The sequence below is a fragment of the Sycon ciliatum genome, chromosome 1, assembly GCF_964019385.1.
Source record: "Sycon ciliatum chromosome 1, ocSycCili1.1, whole genome shotgun sequence".
Classification (NCBI taxonomy): Eukaryota; Metazoa; Porifera; class Calcarea; order Leucosolenida; family Sycettidae; genus Sycon; species Sycon ciliatum.
This window is the reverse complement of record NC_088643.1, coordinates 64821261-64845958: the sequence shown is the minus strand read 5'-3', so window position 1 is coordinate 64845958 and position 24698 is coordinate 64821261. Positions and strand designations below refer to the sequence as shown.

The 24698-nt window shown below is 47.0% G+C and overlaps 1 protein-coding gene across 1 annotated transcript; it reads right to left on the bottom strand.

Moving 5' to 3' along the window:
* Nucleotides 1-2071: 2071 nt before the first annotated feature.
* LOC135804868 (uncharacterized) lies at nucleotides 2072-13265 on the bottom strand. The gene is made up of 10 exons (XM_065318839.1): nucleotides 12967-13265; nucleotides 12779-12840; nucleotides 11729-11808; nucleotides 8740-8824; nucleotides 7697-7788; nucleotides 6985-7068; nucleotides 6661-6707; nucleotides 5791-5907; nucleotides 5172-5318; nucleotides 2072-4212 (listed from the first exon to the last, which is right to left on the bottom strand). Exons 1-10 carry the CDS (start codon nucleotides 13036-13038, stop codon nucleotides 2896-2898), a joined length of 2103 nt encoding a protein of 700 aa, XP_065174911.1. The 5' UTR covers nucleotides 13039-13265; the 3' UTR covers nucleotides 2072-2895.
* Nucleotides 13266-24698: the final 11433 nt, after the last annotated feature.

The window sequence follows — 24698 nt, the reverse complement described above, 5'->3', positions numbered from 1 at the left end:
TGAGGTCTTGGCTGCTCGCTCAGGCGTTAGAGGCCGCCTGTGATCACTTCTGACCGTAGAGGCCGGTGTTACAGACCTCCTGGTTCAATGAGCTCGACATAGTGAGGTTGGTGCTCACCTCCCCTCCTCCCCCCCCCCCCTCTCTCTCTCTCTCGAACATTTGGGGGGGGGGGGGGGTTCGAATTATCACTCTTTGACTTTTTGAGGAGCTTCATTTTTGTGAAGAGGTGGCCTCTTCAGAAAACGAAAGTCTCCTCAAAACTCCACGACCCCATCCAATGGGATCGGTGGATTAGTTTAGAAGAGCTTGGAATATTCCGCGTGGAACTGCCTTTTGTATGCATTTCCCGTAGTACCTACGACAAGGCAAGCTTGGAACAGTCTCGTTGAAATGGTGAGGCTGACAGCAACCGTTCTATTGGGATACTTCAACTCATCTCTTCTACGATGTTTCTCAAAAAGGTGATGAAGTATTCTAATAGCATTCGAATTGTCCTCGAGTATGTGGTCCTGGAGGCGTGTAGTTTATGTGTAGTTTTATGGGGAAATTGGGGTATTTCCCCTATCCAGATTGCAACACAGTACATGTACACGACTCGTACAAGTCACATGTTTGTACTCAGGCGCCTGCACATACCAAACACACATGCATGTACACACACACACACACACACACACACACACACACACACACACACACACACACACACACCTTTTGACACCCATCGCCAGAGGCGATGATAGAGATGCTCCGCAGAAACCATAGCAACTTGTGCTGGGACTGCACCATCCAACAGCTTGCAAGGCTGAAGAATTGACCCCAGCTATTCAGCCTGGTCTAGTGTCTACACCACACAGCTATTTGAAGTGGTTTTTCTGGCTACCTTTTGGTCTTTTTTCTCTCTTTTTTCCATGCACCCATCACACCACAATCATACTCCGGTGCGGCATGCGCTCGCTGTGGGTAACCACCTAGGAGGATGAAAAAAAGTCAGGAGGAGTCTGAGAAAGAGAAGAAAGACGTGGGTGACCATACTCGTGGGGAATTGAACCCGCAACCTCTCGATTGGACATCGACTGCACATACAGTCAGACCTCGTTTATCCGGTCCTCGTTTATCCGGATCCCTCACCATCCGGAGGAAAATCGCTGGTTACCGATGTGCAGCATATGTTATGCATACAACATAACCGGACCTCGCAATCCGCATACCGGTGCATGATTTTGTGTACAAACTGGTTAAAATGTGTACAAAATGCTTCGTCGTATCCGGTTGCATGTGGCTGCCAAGGGTTCGGCGGATTCTGCCGGCAGAAAAATTGGCGAAATTTGGTACTTCTTCTGGTAAGTTTCATGCATGTTTGGTATGTGGATAAAGAAATAGAGCAGAATTTGAGGAATTGCCCGCCATAAGGTTTGTATGGTTCTGCCAATTTCACTGCTCTTCGAGCAGAATCTGCCACCTTTTCGAGCATAATCCGCCGGTCCCTAGGCCGCTGGCTAGTGCTTGCAGAAGCTAGTATCAAGGAGTTGTACAAGCAAATGAGGTCCTTGACCTGCTGGGTGTGTGCGGACAGCACTCAGTTGCATGCACTTGTCATTTTTCTGGCTTGTTTTACATACTGGGCACGCTAGTTGTACTGCATAGGACCTGTCTACCTGTATGTATGATGTCACTGCTTTTGACATGCCACATGCATGTACAGTATGTGTGTTCAGTTATCCGGTTACCTCGCCTATCTGGATGTTTTTGTGGAAAACAGATGTGTGCGGTTAAGCGAGGTCTGACTGTACCACTGTACCACATGGGACACATACACACGCACGCACGCACGCACACACACACACCCACACACACACACCATGTACCACACACCCACACACACACACACACACACACACACACACCATGTACCACACACACACACACACACCATGTACCACACACACACACACACACACCATGTACCACACACACACACACACAGTGCACACTATACTAGGATTTTTTGGTTAGGAGTGAAATGCTGAATATGTTACCATGGTTACTGCTGTCTATCATGGATATGCAGGGTTTGTTGACACATGTAATACAGCAATAGGTAGTACCTCCTAAACATGAAAAAGAGGATTCTGAGTTACATAGGAGAGAAAATCACACTCAAAACGAATTATAGGTCATCAATTTCACAAGGTAAAAAGTCTTGGATACACACCATCACATGGAAACAGCATAATTAGGAGGATAGAGCTTCTCTGTCGGCGGTCAAGGCACTCGGTAACGAAAACAATAATAAGATACTGCGGGAATAAGCTCAAGGGAAAGAGGAAACGAAGTATGACATCTCCCATCAATGAGAATACCGTGTTCAGAAGGTTGGGGAGAAAGAGAGAAGATGGCCTTCAATTACAGCTCTTAGACTTGAACAAAACTGGACAGAAACCTGCTTGCCAATTTCTGGCCAAGTTTTCAGATGAGACTCTTCAGATAGATGCGGACTTTCATAAATTAGCCACAATCAGATGGATAACTTGCACAGCAGCAGAAGCGTAGGAATACAATACAAGGCGAGTAGTGAAAGCGTCTTGTAGCAGACCAAACCAACAGCCTATCTCCAGAACTAGCGTTAAATTAAGCTATATCGTAAAATCACAGCGCGGTGCATGTGTCCACAGATGTGTGTGTGTGTGTAGGTTAGAGAGGGATGTAGGATGTGTCGGGATTCCATCAGCAATAAGCTGCACGAGTAGCCTAGGATGCGTGCGCTGGGAAGGACACGGTTCAAAATGTAACAGGGTTAAGTGGCATCCACACTACTGAACGGCTAGTTGTTGCGCGGCGTCACCAAGCCACACACCGTGTGCATGCACACAACGTGCACCAGCACAGATTGGTTATACATCCATGCTGATCTGGTGTGACGCAGTCGTAGGTTCAAGTGGACGGCTGGAGGAGCGTAATCGTTGCTGGCTACCAGCCTGCGGCAAGCGGCTTGCCACCGCTGCATTTCTCATCGCAGAGTCCGTCGAGCCACTTCGCTGCCTGATGAGGCTGCCGATGCTCCGGTGCTCGACGGGCGGACTCGGCTGGTGAGAAACGGAGAAAGAAGCGGACGCTGGAATCAGGGCAGGCTGTAACCGTCCCACCATGTCCCCGGATGAGCTCGAGTAGGGGATATTAGATGCCACTGCGGCTGTGGTATCGGCGCCTACTTCATCATAAATACTGTCATCTGGTGGAGGTGGAGGAGGGAAGAACTCATCCACATCGGGCAGGGTAGTCGGCGACGGCTTTTTGGTAGCTAACGCTTGTCTAGTCTGGTTGTAGAGGAAATCTAGAGATTGGGACATACGATTCTCAGAAAAGGCTCTCTGTCTGACAGGCTTGCTCTTTACCGGTGGCGGCGCTACTATCTGCTTCGGTGTGGCCGGACCGTCATCGAGCGGCGGCAGGTCCAGGATATCCGGCGGTGGAGATGGCAGGTCCATGGGTGGTGGGCTTGGCCAGTCGCTCTCAGCTTCTCCGGCCGTAGCGTACAGAACCTCTTGTGGTGGCGGCGAGTCTCCTGGCAATTGGCTACCCGACGCCCTTGTAGTAGGAGGTTTCGGTGCAACTGGCGGTATCACCTTGGCCAGCTGTGCAAGCGAATCCTTTGCCGACGTCCGTGATAACGTGAGGTGCGGTGCAACTGGTCCGATTGCTGTTTGCGTAGACGCCAGGCTTATGTTATCGGGGGCGGTGGTGCGTCCAAACGGGTTGATGGGCTGATTGCCGAGCGAGGACACGGAGAGGCTCTGCAAGTCGGACGCACTGCCGGTGGATGCAGTGTCGGACCGCGCTGCCGCGTCGGCGCGCTGGATCGGCGGTATGTGAAGAACATGCTGGTGACGTATTCCCGTCGTCACAGCCGCCGCCACCGGCGTGCACATGTCCTGCATGGTGTCGATGTCGGCATACGCCGGCTCAGGCGACCCGGTACCGGGACAGCCGTCCGGATCGAGCCGCACGGCGTTGAGCGACGGTGAGCTGACATCGGTGCCCTCGGATATGGCCGCCGTCGACAGGTTGTCGCTGGCGATGGTCGGGTTGATCGAGCTGCTCAGAGACACCGTGTCCATGCTCAGCGCATCCGAAGCCAGTGACAAGAAGCTGTTGCGCTTCATCTGATTGGCTTTGCGCGCTTGAGCAATGGCTGGCGACTGGCAAGGTGCCTGCAACACAGAGACAATGCAGCACAGCATGTTGGGAAGGGGACAAACAGTGAGCTGTTCTTAGGCAAACATCATCAACTTGGCTTCTGGCTGTGATGGGATGAATACAGGGTAAGTCCAGCAGCAAATGTAAACAGGGGGGGGGGGGGGGCAGGCTCGGTTTACGACTTTTAGTGGCTCCACTGCAATGGCTTGCTATACTGGTTAGACACTTCTGAGGACGAATGACTCGCTATTTGTAGACAACAGTGTTCCATACACCCACGGGCTGTATCTCATACAACAAATGTACATTATAAGTGTAACATCTTTCCTTATCACACTTCCTTAGTACACCTTTCCTTGTCACACTTCCTTAGTACACCTTTCCTTATCACACTTCTTCCTTCACACCTTAGTGACCTCACCCTACGTGTTATCTTCTATCACGTCCCTGCTATTTCTCACACCATTAGTTCTAGTTCTTCCCGGTTATAACCGCTTGCTTGCTGACCAGCAAGTATCTTATTCTTCAGCCAACGTTTACAAGAAGCATATCCACTAATAGAAACCACAGCAAATACAATCTGGTAACACACTCAATCGGGATTTTCCGGCCAAATTTAAGCCAGTATACACACACACACACACACACACACACACACACACACACACACACACACACACACACACACACACACACACACACACACACACACAGACACACACACACACACACACACACACACACACACACACACACACACACACACACACACAGACACACACACACAGACACAGACACACACACACACACACAGACACACACACACACACACACACACACACACACACACACACACACACACACACACACATACCATGTACACCACACACACACACACACATACCATGTACACCACACACGCATACACACTTTAACCGGCATCAGGATCATGTAAAAATCCAGCAGTTCTCACCTCCTTGAAGAGACGGCCCAGGTCCAATTGAAGATTGTTGACAGCCTGTTCGCTATGTGCTGGCAGGTTTTCATAGCAGAGAGATTTACAATGTGAGCTGAGCTCCTGCAAGTGGAACACCTCATCCAAGACGGTCACCTCTGAGTCCTACCCTCGCATAGAACACAGAATAGAAACAGCAGGTGTTAATAATTAGAGCTGGGCCTGCCCAAGTGATGACTGCATTGGGCAGCGTAGTTATGTATGTGTCACTAGAACGCCTTGATGCGCATTACAATTCATCCCAATCCAGAAATAGATGCAGCTCTGCGTGAGTGACATTGCCAGAACAAGTCATCAAAGACTGATCACTGGATCCCTGGGCATTGTGTTCTTCTTCACACTTCCACCCACAGAAATACAATGATCTGGGGCTACAGCTATGGGAAAAACCCAAACCTTCACACGCAGATGCAATACTTTGCCCACTGTGTGGGTTGGGCAGCACACCATGCAGTAAGTACATCAGATATTCATGCACCCTGGCCTAATGGCCTGGCACGCATACAGCAAGTGCTCACAGACACGCATACAGCAAGCTTGGCCAGTCCACTACCGTGTAGCCTGGTCTGGCACATACCATGACAGGTGCCAGCGCAGCCAGGATAACACCATAGTGTTTTCGTTCCTCTAGGAGCATTTTGCGCAGTGACGACTGTTCAAATGTCTGGAAATCCTCGTACAGCTCGACCGAATCCTGAACATGAAATTAGCAACCACAGCAAACCACACACACACACACACGCAAAACAATGAGTTCCCTGCTACGGTGTTCGACCTTTCCCAACTAGCTGCAAGTAATTTCGCAACGCAGCTAAGCTGTTCTAGGTGTGCCTGAATACCGAAGGAGGAGGATGAGGATGTCTGCACTGAAGGAAATGCATAACATGACCTTTTCTTACTCTAAGCCAACAACTTGGCTGCATCTCACCAGTGATTCAGATCAATATCTAACAAAATGCCTGGAGAAGTAACGATGCTATAGCAATATTTCCGATTGTGATAGCAAGCACAATGATGCACCCGTGTAATAACAAAAATAAAATGCTCTTCCGCCAGTACATGACAGCCTTCAGAAGCTTTCCAAGTCACCATCCTCTACCGTTTATCATACATGTAGGTTGCCTATGTGTGCAAGTCATGTTGGTAAAGTACATCTGCAGGCTACTACTTTACTACAGTGGTGGCAACAGAAGTCCGACACCAGCTCAGTGCACTCGTATTGCAACAAATCCAGCACGCGCTGCTTGTACACTACCAGAATCCAGACCGCTAGAGCCGGTGCTGCTGCTGCACTCGAGCATGAGCACCAGGGGATCCAGACCGCTAGAGCCGGTGCTGCTGCACTCGAGCATGAGCACCAGGGGTCGGATTTCAGTTGCCATCACTGTAGTAACAGATGTTACGGACTGTTCTTCAACAACATGGCCGCCACTGCACAGCTACTAACCTCTAGAGACTCCTCGAGCTTCTCATGGATATTTACATTCCGCTCAGCTGTGAAGTACACACAGGAATAGCAAGCACATAGAAATAATGATCTTCTGCAAGTTAACTAGAAGGGTGCAGCTCAAGGAAGGGTATTGTACACTATGGTAAAGGCGTATAGCAAGGAACAGAAGAAGATAGAGCAACTGCCAATGATACTGTGCAAGTTAGCTAGCAGAATCATCAAAGCAGACAACGCAGTCTACTGCAAAGCCTGGCCTGGGGCAGGTGGAAAGACGGCTACCGTGATTGCATTGAAAGTTACCAAGCAAGCACCGCGACTTACATTTCTTCTTTGCCGTGGCCTTACTTGCCAGTTTGAGATTGCTCTCATTTCGCTTCTTCAAGTCAACTTTCCATTTCTTGTAGTCTGCAGGCAGAGAATGAAAACGGCACATCGTCTATATCCACAGCATAACAACATATGCATGAGAATGTGTGTCTCTAAGATGATGGGTGCTAGACTACTAATAGTATAGGTATAAGTCGTGCATCGTGCTGGTAAGGCATATCCCAGCATGATGGTAAGGCATAGCCCAGCATGATGGTAAGGCATATCCCAGCATGTGCTGGTAAGGCATATCCCAGCATGATGGTAAGGCATATCCCAGCATGATGGGCCAGGATCGACCCACACGACTGTGACTGTAACACAGGCAGTGTGACAGCCTGCTGAGCGTGTGTGCAAGGTGTGGTGCAGCACTAACTGGCACATCAACAGTTACTTCATGCAGCGGCATGCTTGCAGCAAAAACAAAACCGTCCACCCATATTCTTCCATTGCCACTGGTGTGAATGCATCATTAAGCACTGGTGCAACTGCATATTGTACAGCCACCAAGGACATGATGTTACAACTGCACACACAGCCAGCCAAGGCATGAACATCAGGGATCATGCACCTATAAAACACAGGAAACTGAACCAGAAGTGTAAGTCGAGAAGAAACTCACAGTCGTCTGGCTATGTGTACGACGTGTTCAGTGTGAGGGACATACCTTTGTCATGTTCCTTTTCCACGGCTAAAAGTGTTTTACGTCGTAGCTCCATTTTCGTCATAAGATTCTTGCACACCTCCTCGCCAATAGTTCTGAAATGATCGAAGAAGAAACCAATCCAAATGCATTAACAAATACATTAGGCAATAATAGCTGTTGTTGACTGACGCCTCACTTGTTCATTGTTCACTGTGGACATTCGTGGGTGTGAATGTGTGTCATGGCTAGTTCTGTTTGATGGTGGAGAATAACCAAACCAGCCACATATCTCGCAACAGAAGAAGGAGCAGCCATTGGCACAATCATGTACATGTGCCATCACTGCACACTGTTCATTGCGTACACCGCACATAACATACTATTTCCAGGCGCGTAGCCCGCATGGGGCACGTGCACCCCCCGAAAAATTTCGACCTAGGTTCAGCATGCACCTGATGACCATCAATAGCATGTACTAGCCATCCTTCACATGTGGGGCCATGCCCCCCCCCCCCCCCCTAAAAGGGGGACCAGCTATGCCCCTGTATTTCTATTATAAGCCCGGGGACCAGCTGGAGGACTCTCATTAATTTGTAAACTTGGGGAATATATTTTTCAGACCACCCTGATCCAGAGCTTCTACTGGAGACCGGCATGTCAATATTTTCAACCTTTAGTTTTTGTCAATTTACGCATGGTCATTCTACAAGTGCATGACCTGTATACGGTTCCCAAATATGTATCCCTGGCTTGTACCGGATACATACAGTTGCGCTCACTGAAATCCGACCCAAAGTACAAAGCTGGCACCCTCAACTAGCATGCCCTTGACGCCCTGGCAGTGGCACGAATGCTGCTGGACGTACACATGTACAAATACAATGATGTAATCGGAACTGGTCCAGGGCGCCAGCTTTGCATTTCGGGTCGGATTTCAGTGAGCGCAACTGTTCAAAGGGCGCACAGGGGGGACGTATAATGAGATACCCTGCTCTTAAGGCAGACTGTGGTTATATTGGAGCTGATACAGTGCAACAAATCCATAATTATACACAATCACACACCCAGAGAGTGCTGTATATTGCTCGGCTATGGCACGATGCCGAAGGGCCACCTTTGTCAGACATGTTCCCAAGTCACTTGCTCCACCTGCAAAGTCAACACAGGCAGGGAACACACGCGCACACACACACACACATGCACACAGCCCACACGCACATAAAGTGATAAGGACTGTGTTCCTACTAATACTACTCCTACAACCTAACAGTTAGCAACACTCCAGATCTTCTCCAGATAACACTTGTGGATGAAGTGCTCAAACAGTAGTACTTGACAAGTACTGTGAATATGTCATGCAGATGAGTGAGCCAAAGACCACTGCAGCAGTGTGGCAACGCCACGGGATAGAAATGTAGCAATACTTGTGCCCCAGGCAAACTCAAGCACATGGCTCATGCTAGGCATACACCCATCACTAGGCACTGGGGAGCACAACACACAGAGATGTTGCCAGGATGGCAAGCTTGGTGTGTGCATTCCTCTCAGTGATCGGAGGAAAAGCTTATACCCCACGACGAGCCAGTGACCTATGCTAGGGGCCATGGCGGGAGGTTCCGGGGTCGAGGTTCATGGTTCATTTGCAATTCCTACCCAATGCAGCGCATTTTCTACGCGAAACATCTGCCAACATGTGAAACATCTGCCAACATGTGACCTGGGTGATGCAGAGGAAGGCAGCCCGTCCAAGAGGAAACGGCGCACCATTCAGCTGCTGCTACATGAACACAAATAATCTACCAAGTAACACATTCTCCCTCCACTGTACGTGTCCTACCGTGCACCTGAAACTCTGATTCTGAAGCAAATGCCAGGCTAGTGCAAACAGGATGTCACAGTGCATACATACATCACCACCATGTCCCCTCCTGCTCGCTCTAGACCCTGCGGCTACAGTCACAGTGTGCAATGCTGAGGTCAACTTGGCAACAGCAGGTTCACACAGTACTTATTTACAGCCACATGTCTACAGCAACAAGCTAATATGGTGATGCACAAATCACATTGCTCATTTCCCTTTGTGCATAGTTTTCATGTACACGCGACTCAAGCCAATCGGCCATCGACCACACACTCAAAATTCACCATTCTCCACAGCCGAAAACTCAATTATTTTCAGATTCACGTGTGGTGAGACGCTACTGCTAGAGCACTAGTGCAGTGGTACATCCACCCCTGTAACAGCTGCACTTGAGGATGGCATTTCAAAGGCGGGGTGGCTCACCCTGTCATTACTACTAGCAAGGCACAATCACAAACTGAGATAGGAAAACATGTCACTGCTTACAGTACAAGCAAGTAAGTAGTTAGTAGTTGGTTGGTTGCTCCCTGGGCCTGGCCTCAGATCACTAGTGACAGGGATCTCGCACAACTACAACAATTGTAAGTTACAATAATGAATTCATAGTATCTACATGGTGTACAGGGTGTACTTGGCACAGTGGCTAAAGAATAATCCCTGGCTATTGCCACAATGAATACAGTCATGTACATACAGTACTAGCTACAGTAGCTACAGTTACACCGCTGCACACTACACAATCAGGTAAACCAGGTTACCTGCTGCTGCTCTTATCACCTCTCACAAGGCACGCCGATACTAGTGACTGTACACAGTTCGTTTGAGCGTATTCCGCTTTGATACCAGCATGCAGCAGCTAGCTATGCGGAAACACAGGTGGTGCTGCCTGGGCATTCGGGCAAGCTAAGCCACAGTGGTTACTGCGCCACCTGACATTCAGCTGGCAGAGAAATATCTGAGTAAAGATCTACTTCACAATGTTGCTGCTCTTGTTGCATGCAGTGTGCTGCAGAAAGGCCTTCCTGTTCCGAAGTGGCGTGCTTGGTTATGCTCACTGTGTTGTGTGTCTGACTCAATTGCGATCATTGAAATATTGATTATGCTCCGTCAATGTTACCATTTCAAGTACAGAGATTACAACATAACAGAAGCAACTCTGACAACACCAGCAGTAGTACTAGTAGTAATACGATGTAGTGATACAGACACAGACACAGTCTCTGGACTAATAACCATCAGTCATCGTCAAAACGATCACATGGTACACTGCTAGACAGCACTTTGTGACTTGGAAAGGTAGCCTTGGGCCGTTTTGAGGTGCAGCTATCATGCACTACTACTACTAGTGCCAGTACTAGTGCCAGTAGTGGGCCAGTGGAAGTGGTACTAGCTGGTTTGCTTCGATGCACTTCATCAAGCACTAGCCAAGTGCCGTTCCACTTACACACAAAACTTGTACACGTGAGAAACAAAAGCTCCCAACACATCCAGGGCAATGAATGCAAGATGGGGTGCGTGAATTTCCCAGTTTGAGTGCACCACTACAACAAGCACATAAATCCGACGACCAACGCCTGCTAAGCACTTCCTCAAAGCCCAAACATCATCTCCCAGGGCACAGCCGACAAGAAATATCAGCGGCTCGCGCTCCCCAGCAGCAGCAGCAGCAGTCACACAGATAATTTCAAATAATTTGCGTAATGCTTTGTGGCTGTCACGGACATTCTCCACGGTAATCTACCACAACGAACATACATAAAAACAACATGACCGCGACCAGCACCCTGGTCATAGCCCGTGCTGCTGCAGTACTGAACAGCACACTGACCCTGGCCTGGGTCCACAGCACTGCACCACCGTTCCATGTTTCACTCAAGCCGGTCGTTGCCGTCTGGAAGGCACGTCTCAAGAACGACGCAGAGCCAGCACAGCGCACGTAGCTTTCACTGGTGCGGTGCTGGCGGCACATGGACACGGCAAGACCTGCACGACGTCAACGCCTTGTCTACGGAGCGCTGACACAAGCGGGCAGCTCAGCCTCTGTGTTATCACCGTATCGCGGTAGCAAGCGTCGCCTAGTGGCGAAGTCGAATAGACACGGATAGCACGATATTCGACAGGACGAGCGCTCCGACACAGCACAAGGAACACTGTCATCGCACAGACAGCACAGTAGATGTACGTGCACTTACCGTATGAGCTAGCAGCACTGGCCACATCTGCAATCTTCTGAATGGCTTCAAGAAATCCCAGCAAGGCGGATGCCGTGGCGCTGAAACAAAATGACAACAAGTCACAGAAACAATGGGTAAAATAATTAGTTAGCTAAGTCTGAAAACGCGAACCCGGAGCCATTCATGATTCAAATAAAACATAAGAAATACAAAAAATAGAAATGAGACTAGTAGTAGTACTAACTACTTCTAGTAGATCTACTATACTAATGTCTTGCCATTACATGTACTAGTAGTAGTAATCAGCAACACAACAAGGATTGAGCTCAAAATCCTCGTCCATGTATTTTGACACAGAGGACGAGAGCTGCGCACTGGAGCCTGTGCCTGTGGTAACAGGCTACGCAGCGTCGTTTCGCGCCGCCCTGCCGCCAAGCGAAGTCCGTACGAATCGTTATCATGAACTTACTTATCCCTAGCCTAGCCTAGGGCCTCGTAAAAATAATCACAACGCTGAAAGATAAACTAGAAAGAGCGACCCTTTGCCAAGAGCTAACGTAGCAATGTAGCTTTGTAGGGTCTTGGGATTTAGTCGAACTCAGTCACATTCGTGACCTGCTGTAAACATGACAAACCGCTACTTGACGGGCGAACGTCGAAGAAAAGGCTCAGGTCAGGATCTAGGAAGCACTAATGCATACACTATTACTAGTATTTTCTGTCACACAAGCTGCTGCCCGTAAAGAGGAACCTAGATTATGCGTCTTTCACGCGTACAAACAGAACGATCAGGAGGACCCTGGTGTTGAACAGGCGAACAGTATAGAGCACACTGACTAACGAGTGCAGCTCGGTGTGCATCCATTCACAATCAAAACACGGACACGAAGAGCGAGCAAGGCATGGACAGCGTGCTGCAATAATCACATTGAGCAGGCATTTAAAGGGCGATATTCTGATCAGGCCAAGTGAGAAAAGATACAATTGGATACAAACGGTAGAATAATTCATCAGGGAAATCCACAGTCACGCACTGAGTGACAAATGGCCAAATAGCATCACACTCACTCGAAATGACGTTGAAGCTTGCCAGCTCGAGCTACCAAATCCTCCACGAGAGGTGAAGTTCCCTGCATTCCAAAATTGAAATCAACATGTATCGCATAATAATATACGTGACGTGATGTCCTGCGTTTGTGATCCGATACGAAATATTCGCAGCTCAGCAGGAGCAGCACAAGAAAACACTGACATACCTTGACCTCGTCCACAACTCGACTGAAGTCATTGGAGAGCTGGGAGAACTGTTTGCTGGCATCGTTGGCCATTGCTGCAAGAAGCTAGCCAGCGAACGAGCTTCTTCGACGACTAACTGAACACCAGCAGCAGCAGCACAGAGGACAACACTCTTCTCCACAAGGGCACTCTCCACTACTGGAAGCGACTCTCTACTGCTAGGTCCGCCGAGACATGAACTTTCAAAGAGAAGCGAGTTCAGCGGCAGGTCAGAGCTGACTGAGCTGCTTGGAGGATTTGCAGACGCTGCATTATTGTTTTATCGCGCTCTAGCTCTGCATGTACCCACTTCAATCACCGATCCAGCACCGCACATCACCAGCTAGTCGCTACACGTACACCATGTAGATCTACATGATGTGCACGCGCACACACTGCGTGCAGTCTAGTACTGAGTGTAGACCAGGTAGACCAACAACACTCAACAGGCAGTCCACAGATAAGACTCAGCCATATGAAACTGCGTAGATCTACTGCATGTACTGCCTACAAGTACACGTACTATCTGCCAGCACTCAGCAGTAGCTAACTCTAGCTAGCTAGGCGATCGTACTGTATGTAGGTCTACATGTACGTTAGACCTCCAGCTACGTCATTATTACTAGTGTGGCGCATGGCGTAGACTCGACGCGCAAGATTCATGTCCCCTTCGCGTCCCCTGGCCCTATCGATCTCCGGCCATGATCCGTTCCATCTGCGGCGACGGCGCGCGCCAGGAGCTATGACTATGAATACTCAGAATAGTAATAAAATAGTATGATTCAGTAATACAGTATGAACATGATTATGATGATGATTGTTTATGAAAATTATGTACGAGCACAGACAGACTCAGTATGGGCGACAGGATACGCATTGAAGTAATTAGTTAGTTGAACTTCACAAAAAGCCCACACCTACATGACTTGTATTATGATAATTGACTCGGATGGAGAGCCAAGGATTAAAATAGAAAAGAAAAAGACCAAGGAACTACAAGACTTATTAGTTACGCTACATGTACATGTACATGTATATAATGTCCACTAACACCACCATTTACTTAGAACTTCACAACCAGCTCATACTAGTAAGTAGTAGTAGTAGTCATTGCACGACACTCACCATTCAGGCAATGGTACTGACGTTCTACATGTACATGACTGTACAACTAACCGCCAATCAGCTCTAGTCTACTAGTAGTAGTACATGTACGTCTTGGGTGGCGCACACTCCAAGTCCAACAGCCTTCCAACTAACTTACTTGGAAGGTTCTATAATAATTATTAGTTTAATAGTTATAGGAATAACAAACATGTCTTGTAGGAGGGGAAGGAAGGTGGCTATTGGAGTGCGCAACCAAGACGTGCTAGAGCTGATTGGCAGTACATGTAGGTGTCAGCGGATTATGCTCTAGCGGATGCTCGCAGGATGCTCGAAAAAAAACAACAGCCACAGCATGTATCCAATATTTGTACGAGGTCAATATACAATGTAGGATGTAGGAAATAAAAGCCGAGGAAAAGACCAGAGGCGAAGCCGAGGTCTTTATTTCCTATACTGACCAAGTACGAAGTCAGTATTAGATTTATTACGACTACCCAAAGCCTGTGTTCAATCCCTGAAAAGGAGTCAAAATACATGTAAGCAGTCAATATGTACATGTACATGTACATGTACATGTACATGTACATGTAGCCCTAAGGAGTCAAATATGCAGGAATATTTGACTGCTTAGGTATAGCAAAAACCTATGGGAGTCAATACTAAGGGAGTGATAAGCTTTTACATGTGCCTGTATGCTTCACCAAAAATAATATGCAAGAGGAATACCAAATTCACAAGCAAACGCTGAACGTTTGGGAGATGTCCTATACTAGGCTATAGTGGCTGCTAAAATATTATTCCAAATCCGCAAGAAGCGCTATGTATGGTCCTTCAATAGCAGGTGTGTATAATTATAACAGCCTCATTGGGCATCTGCCCTTGTTTTTCGGATGCCATTTGATGCTCCTTCTCAAAAAGGACCTGATTTATATACCTTCAATTATGCCTTCAATAGCAGGTGTGTATAACAGCCTCATTGGGCATTTGCCCGTGTGTTTCGGATGCCATTTTATGCTCCTTCTAAAAAAGGGATCTGATTACGCCAAAAAAATATGCCGGCATAATCCGCTTAGCCTAGCAGTTAGTTGTAGAACGCCAGTACCATTGGTCAGTGTCGCGCAATGTTATCGCACGAGCTGATTGTCAAGTAACTGGTGGTGTTAGTGGACAGTATAGCGTAACTTGACGTTCCTTGATCCTTTTCTTTTCTATAAACTCTATAATTTCCACTAACACCACCAGTTACTAGTACTTGACAATCACCAGCAGCTACTAATAAACAATCAGCTCATGCGACAACTGTAAACATTGCACGACACTGACCGACGGTACTGACGTTCTGCAACTAGCTGGCTATCCTGAGCTCTAAGGCATCTTGACTTGGATGCGCACTCAAACATCAGCCTTCAACTAGTAATGTTACTTGGAAAGTTCTAAGTTATTATGATAACCCTTTTAGATCTTCGCATCTTTGAGCCACACAAGTTAGTTGTGTGGAATGTTGCTTTGCGTCCTTGAATCGTGGTTTGACCGCATTGTCCAATGGTCTTGCCAGGATTGTCATCGACATGCATGTACATCCGCCAACGTCCTTCACAGCTGAGACTTGTCTTGGTTGCGCTCACCTTGGCTTCCCCTCCTACCGGGTATGTTATCGTAATAACTAACTTAGAACTTTCCAAGTAACTTAGTTGGAAGGCTGTTGGAGTGCGCATCCAAGATGTGCTAGAGCTGTTAGCCAGTTAGTTGTAGAACGTCAGTACCGTCGGTCAGTGTCGTGCAATTATGTTATCGCATGAGCTGATTGTTTAGTAGCTGCTGGTGGTGTTTATAAATTATAGTGGACACTATTATAGCGTAACCTGTTCTGTGTAAGTTGTAGTTCCTTGGCTCTTTTTTCTTTTCTATAATATTAATCCCCGACTTTTGCTGTCTTATCTGTACAGTGTACCATGGTGTAGTGACAGTCTTTGTAGACTACGTACATGTACATGTACTGATGTAGATATGTCGTTATTTGTACTTACTCTACAGAGGGAGAAGCGCATGCGGATAGCGTTCAGTTGACGGTTTGTGATATAGCCACGCATTGTACGGTATGCAGTCACGCCAAGGCAAAAGGAAACGCAAGACGCATCCACATTTTTGGCTTTACCTGGTCCGGACTCTGACTGGCGCACTCTAGACGCTCATGTCGACATGTCAAGGCTGAATGAAACACTTTTATTACTTTTATCAGTGTTTTATGCGAATGTCAAATCCAAAAACGTCGCTCTTGATCTTATCTGACTGTCATAGTGTCAGGCTACACATACACATACAGACAGTCATATGCATGTAATATTATTATTATTGTAGATCTACAGTGTACAGGGGACAACTGAAAGATAGACAGTAGTTATTCAGCCTGATACTTCAGTGATAGCAAGAGTACATGGGGGTTATGTACTCTTGCCTCTTGATCTTGGTGATAGTGATACTGCACTGACACCGTGACAGTATTCATGATACTGCAGCAAGCCGTGGGTGCACATGGTCCGCAGTCCGCGAGCCCTGAGTCCCTGACAGTCACTGCCGCAGGCGAGAAGTCTACTCAAGTCAAAAGCCGAAAAGGTCATGGACTTTACTATCTGCACCCACGTAACTCGTTATTTTCATGACTGTAGATCTACCGACAGTCCGTGGGCATGGACGGCGGGCTGCATTGATGTGATGGCTGATATGATGCCAACAAGACAGACTCAGTGCAATATGTATTTTGTAAACGCAAGAGGACCCAGCTGTCAGCCCTGCTATGCAAGCCTATGCTCCCGCTGTACTTTTGTTTTATACAATTATTATAGTTATGGTCAATGTACAGCACTTTGTAGACTAAATGCACTTCGAAGTACATCATGTACTTGTAAGTACACTCATTTGCATGCATTGCGTCAACCATGCCATGGTCAACATTGACCCATCCGGCCATCGTCCTAAGGAAAGGAAAGGTCGAAACGCCAACACCGAAATTGAACCGAAAGATCCGCTGTACTGGCACTGCAATGCACCAGACTGTCGACCCGAAACTTGCGAAAGCTGACAGTCCTGTTGTAAGCAAATACTCAGGCAGGGCATAAGCAAATACCGGTCATTCAATGGTGTAAGGTACAACGTAGCCTAAATAATGCATGGAAGTAACCTGTGACCCAGGTGAACCGTCCAGCACAGGATCTAGGACCTTCCGCACTGAGTGCACATGGCAGTATGACTATGACTCTGAGTATGAGTAACGTGCAGGTGAGCCTGGTGGCCGAGTCGTGGGGCCAGTGAGGACTCATTGCACACGTAACGATTACGTTGATCCTCTGCTGGCTAGTCCATTTTCAAAACTCAGACTAGTGCCAACAATGATAATATTATACAGTAGATGTACAGTACACGCCACATGTTACTGTAACAATAATTATGTCAATGGGAGGCTTGGGAGCTGATATACATGTAGAAGGTTGGTACAGTGTACATGTACATGTACATGTATAAGGAACAATGCTTTCCCGCTCCCATGGCAAGGTAGCCATTGGCGGCTAATGCAGATAGAAAATTGGCAGACAATTTGGTACTTTCTCTGGTACATGTACATGTATGTCTCAGCCATCAACAATTGTTCATGTACATGAACATGAACAATTGTTTTTTACAGCCCGAAGCATTTGTGGACAACTATCAACCATTTCACCCATCGCACAAGCACCCACATCCCTCCCGCGATTCCGGCCGAGGACCTGAACGACTTCTTCTGCAGCATTGTTACGGACGCAAACCCAACATCCGACATGCATGGTCCTGTCAAGTAGTCGTCAGATTTCATGGTCACCGTCGATTGGGTCATGAAACAACAATAGTCGCTGAGCATCGGCAAAACCCCTGGCCCTGATGGTCTTCTGCCATACCTCCTGAAGCCTGACGGCTACTGCAGCAGTAATACGGTATACATGTACATGTACATGTATGTAGCCCCTTCCCCATTGACATTGTCACAGAATATATGACCATCTGCACGACCATCAATTCGGCTTCCGACCGCAGTGCTCGACAGTCCAACTGATGACCCTGGCCTGGCTGCTTGGACATTGCCAAGAGATGACGGTCAAACGACGCTCATCGCACCTACCGTGTTATCTCTAATAAGCACAGTCTCCAATAATAGCACGTCTCCAATAATAGAACACCTTGGGGCGGCATTCAAAAAATAAAGTGCTCAGTCTCCATTATAAGCACACTGTGTAAATTCATTATCTGTACCGGCGAAAAAACCCCTGAAATGTGTGTGTCTGACATGAATTTGGCATGGCAACAAGCTTCTGAAATGACGTTGAAATAATAATGGAACAGTCTCCAATAAAGGAACGTCTCCAATAATAGCACGGGGCGGATGTACATTGAAAAAATAAAGGACCGTGCTTATATAAGAGATAATACGGTACATGTATACAATCATGTACTTGTAGATGTAGATCTGAGCAAAGCCTTTGACCGCGTCAGACACCAGAATCTTCTCTTTGCCCTACATGCTGTTGGTATCAGCAATTTTGCACTGCAATGGTTCTCTTCGCACCTTCCTTACCAGCGTGTTTGTGTGAGGTCCGACATATCGTCCCTTCAACCAGCTACCAGGGGTGTCCCTCAAGACACGATCCTGGGCTCTACTCATTTTAATATTTACCTCTAATAGACACTAACCGGTACCTGATCTTGCTGCTCGAAATAACGCTATAAATGCTTTTTATGTTCGAACTTTCGCGGGTGACAAGACTTACATGATTGTACATGTACCCGTACATGTACATGTACATGTACATGCATGTGGTCTACACTACAGCGCAATGCGAGATGCTGCAATGGATTTGGCAGCGACAGGAAGATTCACTTTGTAGCTGTCTATCTTGTAGTGTTGTAGCAAAAGCTACATGTACATGTACACTGTGAGTGTGAATACTTGAGAATGGGTGTATTCACAACACCAATTGGGCCAATCGCGTGAAACCATAAAGTAAGAATATGGAAGATGGCAACAAAGAATCATGAAGTAAGAGTCAAAGCAAAAAGACAACCCAAATTCGGAAATAAAATACATGTAGAACACTCAATTGAAATGTAAGATTGAACACTCAATTGAAATGTAAGATTGAACACAAACGCTTCACAAGAAAGCGTTACCTACAATGTAGATAGCCTACTCGCACCGGCAAGCTACATGTACATTGTGAATACTAGTACTCGTACCCAGACATGGACCGTGCCTGGACCATGCACGGCCATACGCTCACCAGAAGCAAAAGACGTTCGGATCAAAATATGGACAGTGTCAACTATGACATTGCTCCGTGATCATGCCATCAATACCATCATAATTATTACGGACTACAGTGACAGTGTGGGTTTGGAATGGCTAAACGCATACATATACCGGTACATGTACATGAACTAGCAACCGGTGTTAGAACCATACAACAAGTACAATTATTGTAGTTATTTTTGTGTCGCCATAGTTGGATAGACAGGCAGTCGCAAGCTCCGATATCTTATGAACACTGTCCACCCTCACCACATCTTCAACAAGAATATTTACGTAGAGACCAATCAAGCCCCCATTTCGCAAACCTGTAAAGAGCGCCGCCTCCTGTGGCTGGGGCACGTTGCACGGGAGGAACCAGATGCGGCCTCTTACAAGGCACTAGCCCTCTTCGGGCATCAAGCGCCCCCGAGGACGAGTCGACCCCACAAGAGATGGGTCGACAACATCCAAGAAGACCTCAAGCCTATGAATGTACCGATTCGGGAATGCCTCAATCTCGCCACCAACAAGCAACTCTGGTTAACGATCATTGACAGATGCTGACCCCCGTATGATTTGTTTATGTGGGTGGTATGCGACCTGTTCATATTATCCCCCCATCAGCACTCGGCCGAGCGCCGGAGATTGGCACCCACCGGGCTAGCATCCAGCAGCCAAAGGTGGGGTCCAAACATCATATTATGGATGTTAATATGATGGTAAACAACAGAGAGAAACACACAACACTTTTTAAGTATAGACCATGGGAAACACGAGAGGGTTTGGAGGAAAATAGGACCGAAAGAACTCCACAACCCACTCCAGAACATTACAAATGAAGGACCTTATGCAGGATAGCTGCTGAGCCAAGGAGAGCATTCTTTTGCAATTCAGACACAGAGCAGTAGCTGGTTTTTACCGATGGTGTCAAGGTATCCTGGCAACTGTTTGGGAACAGTGCCCAAAGTTCCAACCACCACAGGAACAATCTGAGTCTCAACTAATTATTTGCTATAGATTGTCCCTGTGGTAGATGGAACTTGGGCATTTCTTCTTGCTGTTGCTGCTGTCCCCGCAGAGGCTGTTTGTTGTTGCTGTGTGCGTGTGTATGTGGGTGTGCATGTGAGTGAGGTGTGTTAGGGGTGGGAGCATGTATGGTGTGGCTGCACACAGGAGTGAGAAAGAGAGTAAAAAAGAACAGTGCCCAAAGTTCCAACCACCATGGGAACAATCTGAGTCTCAATTTGCCATAGATTGTCCCTGTGGCTGTGGTAGATGGAACTTTGGGCACTGTTTCCAAACAGCTGCCAGGATACCATCATTGTTATTAATCATTATTATCGCTACAAAATCATTGCATGCATCCTATTTGCGCCCACGTTACAATGTAACGTTAACATGCACTATTTATGCCGTACAGACCGGAGTACTTCAGTTCATTTCCAGGCTTCCTGAGAGAGGGAAAGGCCCGGCTCTGTGCTCACAAGCGTGCTGCAGGGCTGCGGCACCTACGACTACGTCATTGTAAGTCCTTGTACTACTACTAGTACTAGTACTAGTAGCTTCTGCATCGCGGAAGCCATTGCTGCATTATCGCGTTTGCTGCCTTGTTGAACATACCTGCCCTTCGTACGAGTTGTTAATCCATTCCTACCTAAAAGGTTTTGAGCTGAATACTTGATCGCGTTTGAAGAATGTGAACGACTCTCGCGATCGTTGTCGATCATTGAAAATAATAATGCAGATCCTTCATGCACATCACGGCGATTGCCATGGTAGAATACTGCCCAGACTGTAGACAATACATGTAACTTGATGTTCCGTGACGGTGAGAATCGCCTCGTAGCAAGTGAGCGGATAGGGGTGAGGGCAGTGTTCAAGGAAACCACCGCGCCATTGGCCCACACCTACTCTAATACCAGGATACTCTCCACTCGTCTCATACTGACATAGCCCTGGCCTCAATCTATCAGGGTTACGACAAGCACAGCAGAACTAGCCACGGCGAATACATGTACATGTACATGTCCCGTCGAATTGGGAGCCGTCAAAATGATTTCCATCACGTATGAATAAGGCATCGTGTTTTCAATCCATGTCTTCTGCAGAAGACCACTCTGATCAGGCAACGACGGGTATCATGCAGACCAGTATCTTGACCCTGGATAAGGAAACCATCTGTATAGGGACCGCATTTTGGAGGTCCGCAGCGCGGTCGGCTTAGTAAGGTTTCCATGACCCAGTGCCTCCTCATGTACACGTATTGGTTGATACTGTATTAGCGTGGCTTTGTTTGGTTCATAATTATTGTTTCAGTTCGGTGCTTCAACAGTACAATGTACAACAATCAAGATGGACGAACGAGAAGAGAAAACTACATATTAATTATTAAATAGAGAGCGAAAAACAGAGAGGTTCCAAGCTGTCCAAGAGAGTGCTCAATATCGAGAGGCAAAGCTAGTTCAAACAATAAGAGGACGGAAAAAGTACTTCAAAGTAAAAGAGAGCAGAAAAGAAAATGTAACGGAAAAGAAAGAACAAAAACTGCGAATGTGGACTGGAGTGGATGGACTAGCGGGCCAAGACAGGACCAGAAGGGGCCACATGCGTAGGTAGACATGATTGTGTAAGTACAACGTCATGTAAAAGTAAGGTAAACGTTAAAGGTACACGTACATGTACATGTACAGTGTGCATAATTATTGTAAATGCCAAGCCTTCTACTTCTACTATTCGTGAAAGACATTATCAAAAGCAGGGGATAGAGAATCTGATACAATGATCGTACCGACAATACGTCATCGTTTTTAGAGACTATGCGTATGGACGCCGATACTTGATGGCAGGTGGGATGAGGTGTGTGTGTGTGTGTGATAGACGTTGTGGCCGTGAAAGAATGTGTGAAGGCGAGGTGCTGCAGGATTCTTGAAGTAACTTTGTCTTCTTGCGAGGTGCTAGGGTATGCTATTGCTACAGTCACAAAGGTCACATAGCAGTGCAAATATGCAAATGTGTAAACTTCCAGTTACACTACAAAGCCAGAGTAGGGTCCAGCGGATTCTGCCGGCAGAAAAATTGGCAGAATTCGGTACTTTTTCTGGTAAGTTTCATGCATGTTTGGTATGTGGATAAAGAAGTGGAGCAGAATTCGAGGAATTGCCCGCCATAAGGTTTGTATGGTTCTGCCAATTTCACTGCTTTTCGAGCAGAATCTGCCACCTTTTCGAGCATTATCCGCCAATGCCTACGTTGTGGCCGTGAAAGAATGTGTGAAGGCGGGGTGCTGCAGGAATTCTTGAAGTAACTTTGTCTTCTTGCGAGGTGCTAGGGTATGCTCACAACGGTCACATAGCAGTGCAAATGTGCAAATAATTGCAAATGTGTAAACTTACAGCTACACTACAAAGCCAGAGCCATGTACATGTACATGTACCTATGAATGTATCCGCTTTGGCTTTTAGGACAAGATATTTTATACGTAAATTCAAGAGTTGCAGGAGTGGGGACAGAAAGGGGTGAACGATGGGCAATATACATGTACATGTACATCATACATCATACACGTACGTGGCTAGCATTCTGTGGCCCATCACTTTGGCGTGAAGCATAATAATCATATTACATGTACATGACTATTGTACATATATACATTGTACGTTCAAGTGTACATGTATCCTGCGACATCCTGCGACATTACACCAGCAAAAACTAAAAGGATCACACAACACAAGTCAAGGATAATATCCTTTCCCCGTTTCCACGATCAGTTGCTCGAGCGCGGGCCAGTTATTCTCGCTTCATGCTGCGCAGCGACACATGTGCACGCAAGAATGCTGAACCGTTGGGAATGATACCCGCAATGGCGCAAGGCCGTCTCTGGATTGATTGGGTAGTACAGTGTGTCTGAGAGCTGTCATCGGGTAGTGTGATTATGTACATTTTGCAGGGTCGGTTCTCAGGGACGACACAAGAGCAGGTGACGAAAAGAGGGTTCACGCCGACCGGCAGGTTTGAAATAGACAACATACTAGTAGCATTGAAAATACATGAAGCGATCATAATGATCAGAACGCTGGAATCAACAATGTGATGACACGTGATCACGATGAAATACATAATAATTGCAGGTAGAGAAGGTTCCCGCTCCGGACCATAGCTCCCCATCATGAATGCTGGATTGAAAGGTCGTTAGACATTTCCGGGGCAGTTTATCAAGTACATGATTGTACATGTACAATCATGTACTGTGCCACGTCATTGCAGCAAAGATATTCCTGAACAGTAGCATCTCAACAGATCTCAATACGCCACCCAGTTCAATCACAATCATGTACATGTAGACTGTAGTAGAGATCGTTGAGGCTTTGTGGGCAGATGCCACGTACTGACAACATGCAGCTGGGCAGTGGCCATCATTTTGTTCCTGAGGATCTCAGGTAGCCTAGAACCCACCACTGCACCAGATTTCAAGCACTTATTCACTCAAGAAGGATGTTACACCATTTTTGGCCCTCTGACTGTTGTGGTCGTAACAGCTACTACAGTATTGATTGTCAATTACAACGCAATTTGCCAACGCGCATGCCAATGCATGAACGGACCAAGTACTAGTAACCTGCTAGTGCTACGTTTACATGGCTTAGGTTAGTAAATTAAACTGTTGTACTTGTGTTGTTGTGGGTTCAGCTGGCGCACTTCAGTTTTCTCCACAGGGCTACTGGGCTAGTACAGGGGGATAAATGCTACCCACGATCCACTTGTGGGCTGTGTTTCTTCACCTTACTGGTACTAAAAGTATACTAGTACTAGTATGATGGTACATTGTAATGACAACATAATTACACGTTCAACGACGTTGCGTACAAGATTGTACATGATTGTACATATTAGTCATCGGCCACAGACTTTGCCAAATTGCCAGCCAGTCAAGTAAGAATCAACAACTCAGGATAATTTGCTGACCTAAGGGATAATTTCACATTGTCTTTCAGTTTCTGATTACCTCTGGGGTACATGTTGTCGGGGTAATCAGGTGCTGGCGCCTGAGTGATGCCAAAGGCAACTACATGTACATGTACATGTACGTGTAGGAGTACTAGTGAGTAGTATCTTGTCTCGAATAATCAGTGAGAATTGTTTCAAAAACAGGCAGTGTCTGCCACGTTATGATTAATACATGGGTCGAGGGCATAGAAGCCCAGGACTTAGGCATTGGCGGATAATGCTCAAAAAGGTGGCAGATTCTGCTCGCAAAGCTCGAAAAGCAGTGAAACTGGCAGAACCATACAAACC

What these genes read in the sequence shown, in the direction of transcription:
- LOC135804868 (XM_065318839.1), bottom strand. Translation starts at nt 13,038, where the DNA reads ATGGCCAACGATGCCAGCAAACAGTTCTCCCAGCTCTCCAATGACTTC. An exon ending in GAGTTGTGGACGAGGTCAAG is followed by an intron (nt 12,841 to 12,966) that starts GTATGTCAGTGT and finishes TTTGGAATGCAG; the next exon opens with GGAACTTCACCTCTCGTGGA. An exon ending in CAGTGCTGCTAGCTCATACG is followed by an intron (nt 8,825 to 11,728) that starts GTAAGTGCACGT and finishes TTGACTTTGCAG; the next exon opens with GTGGAGCAAGTGACTTGGGA.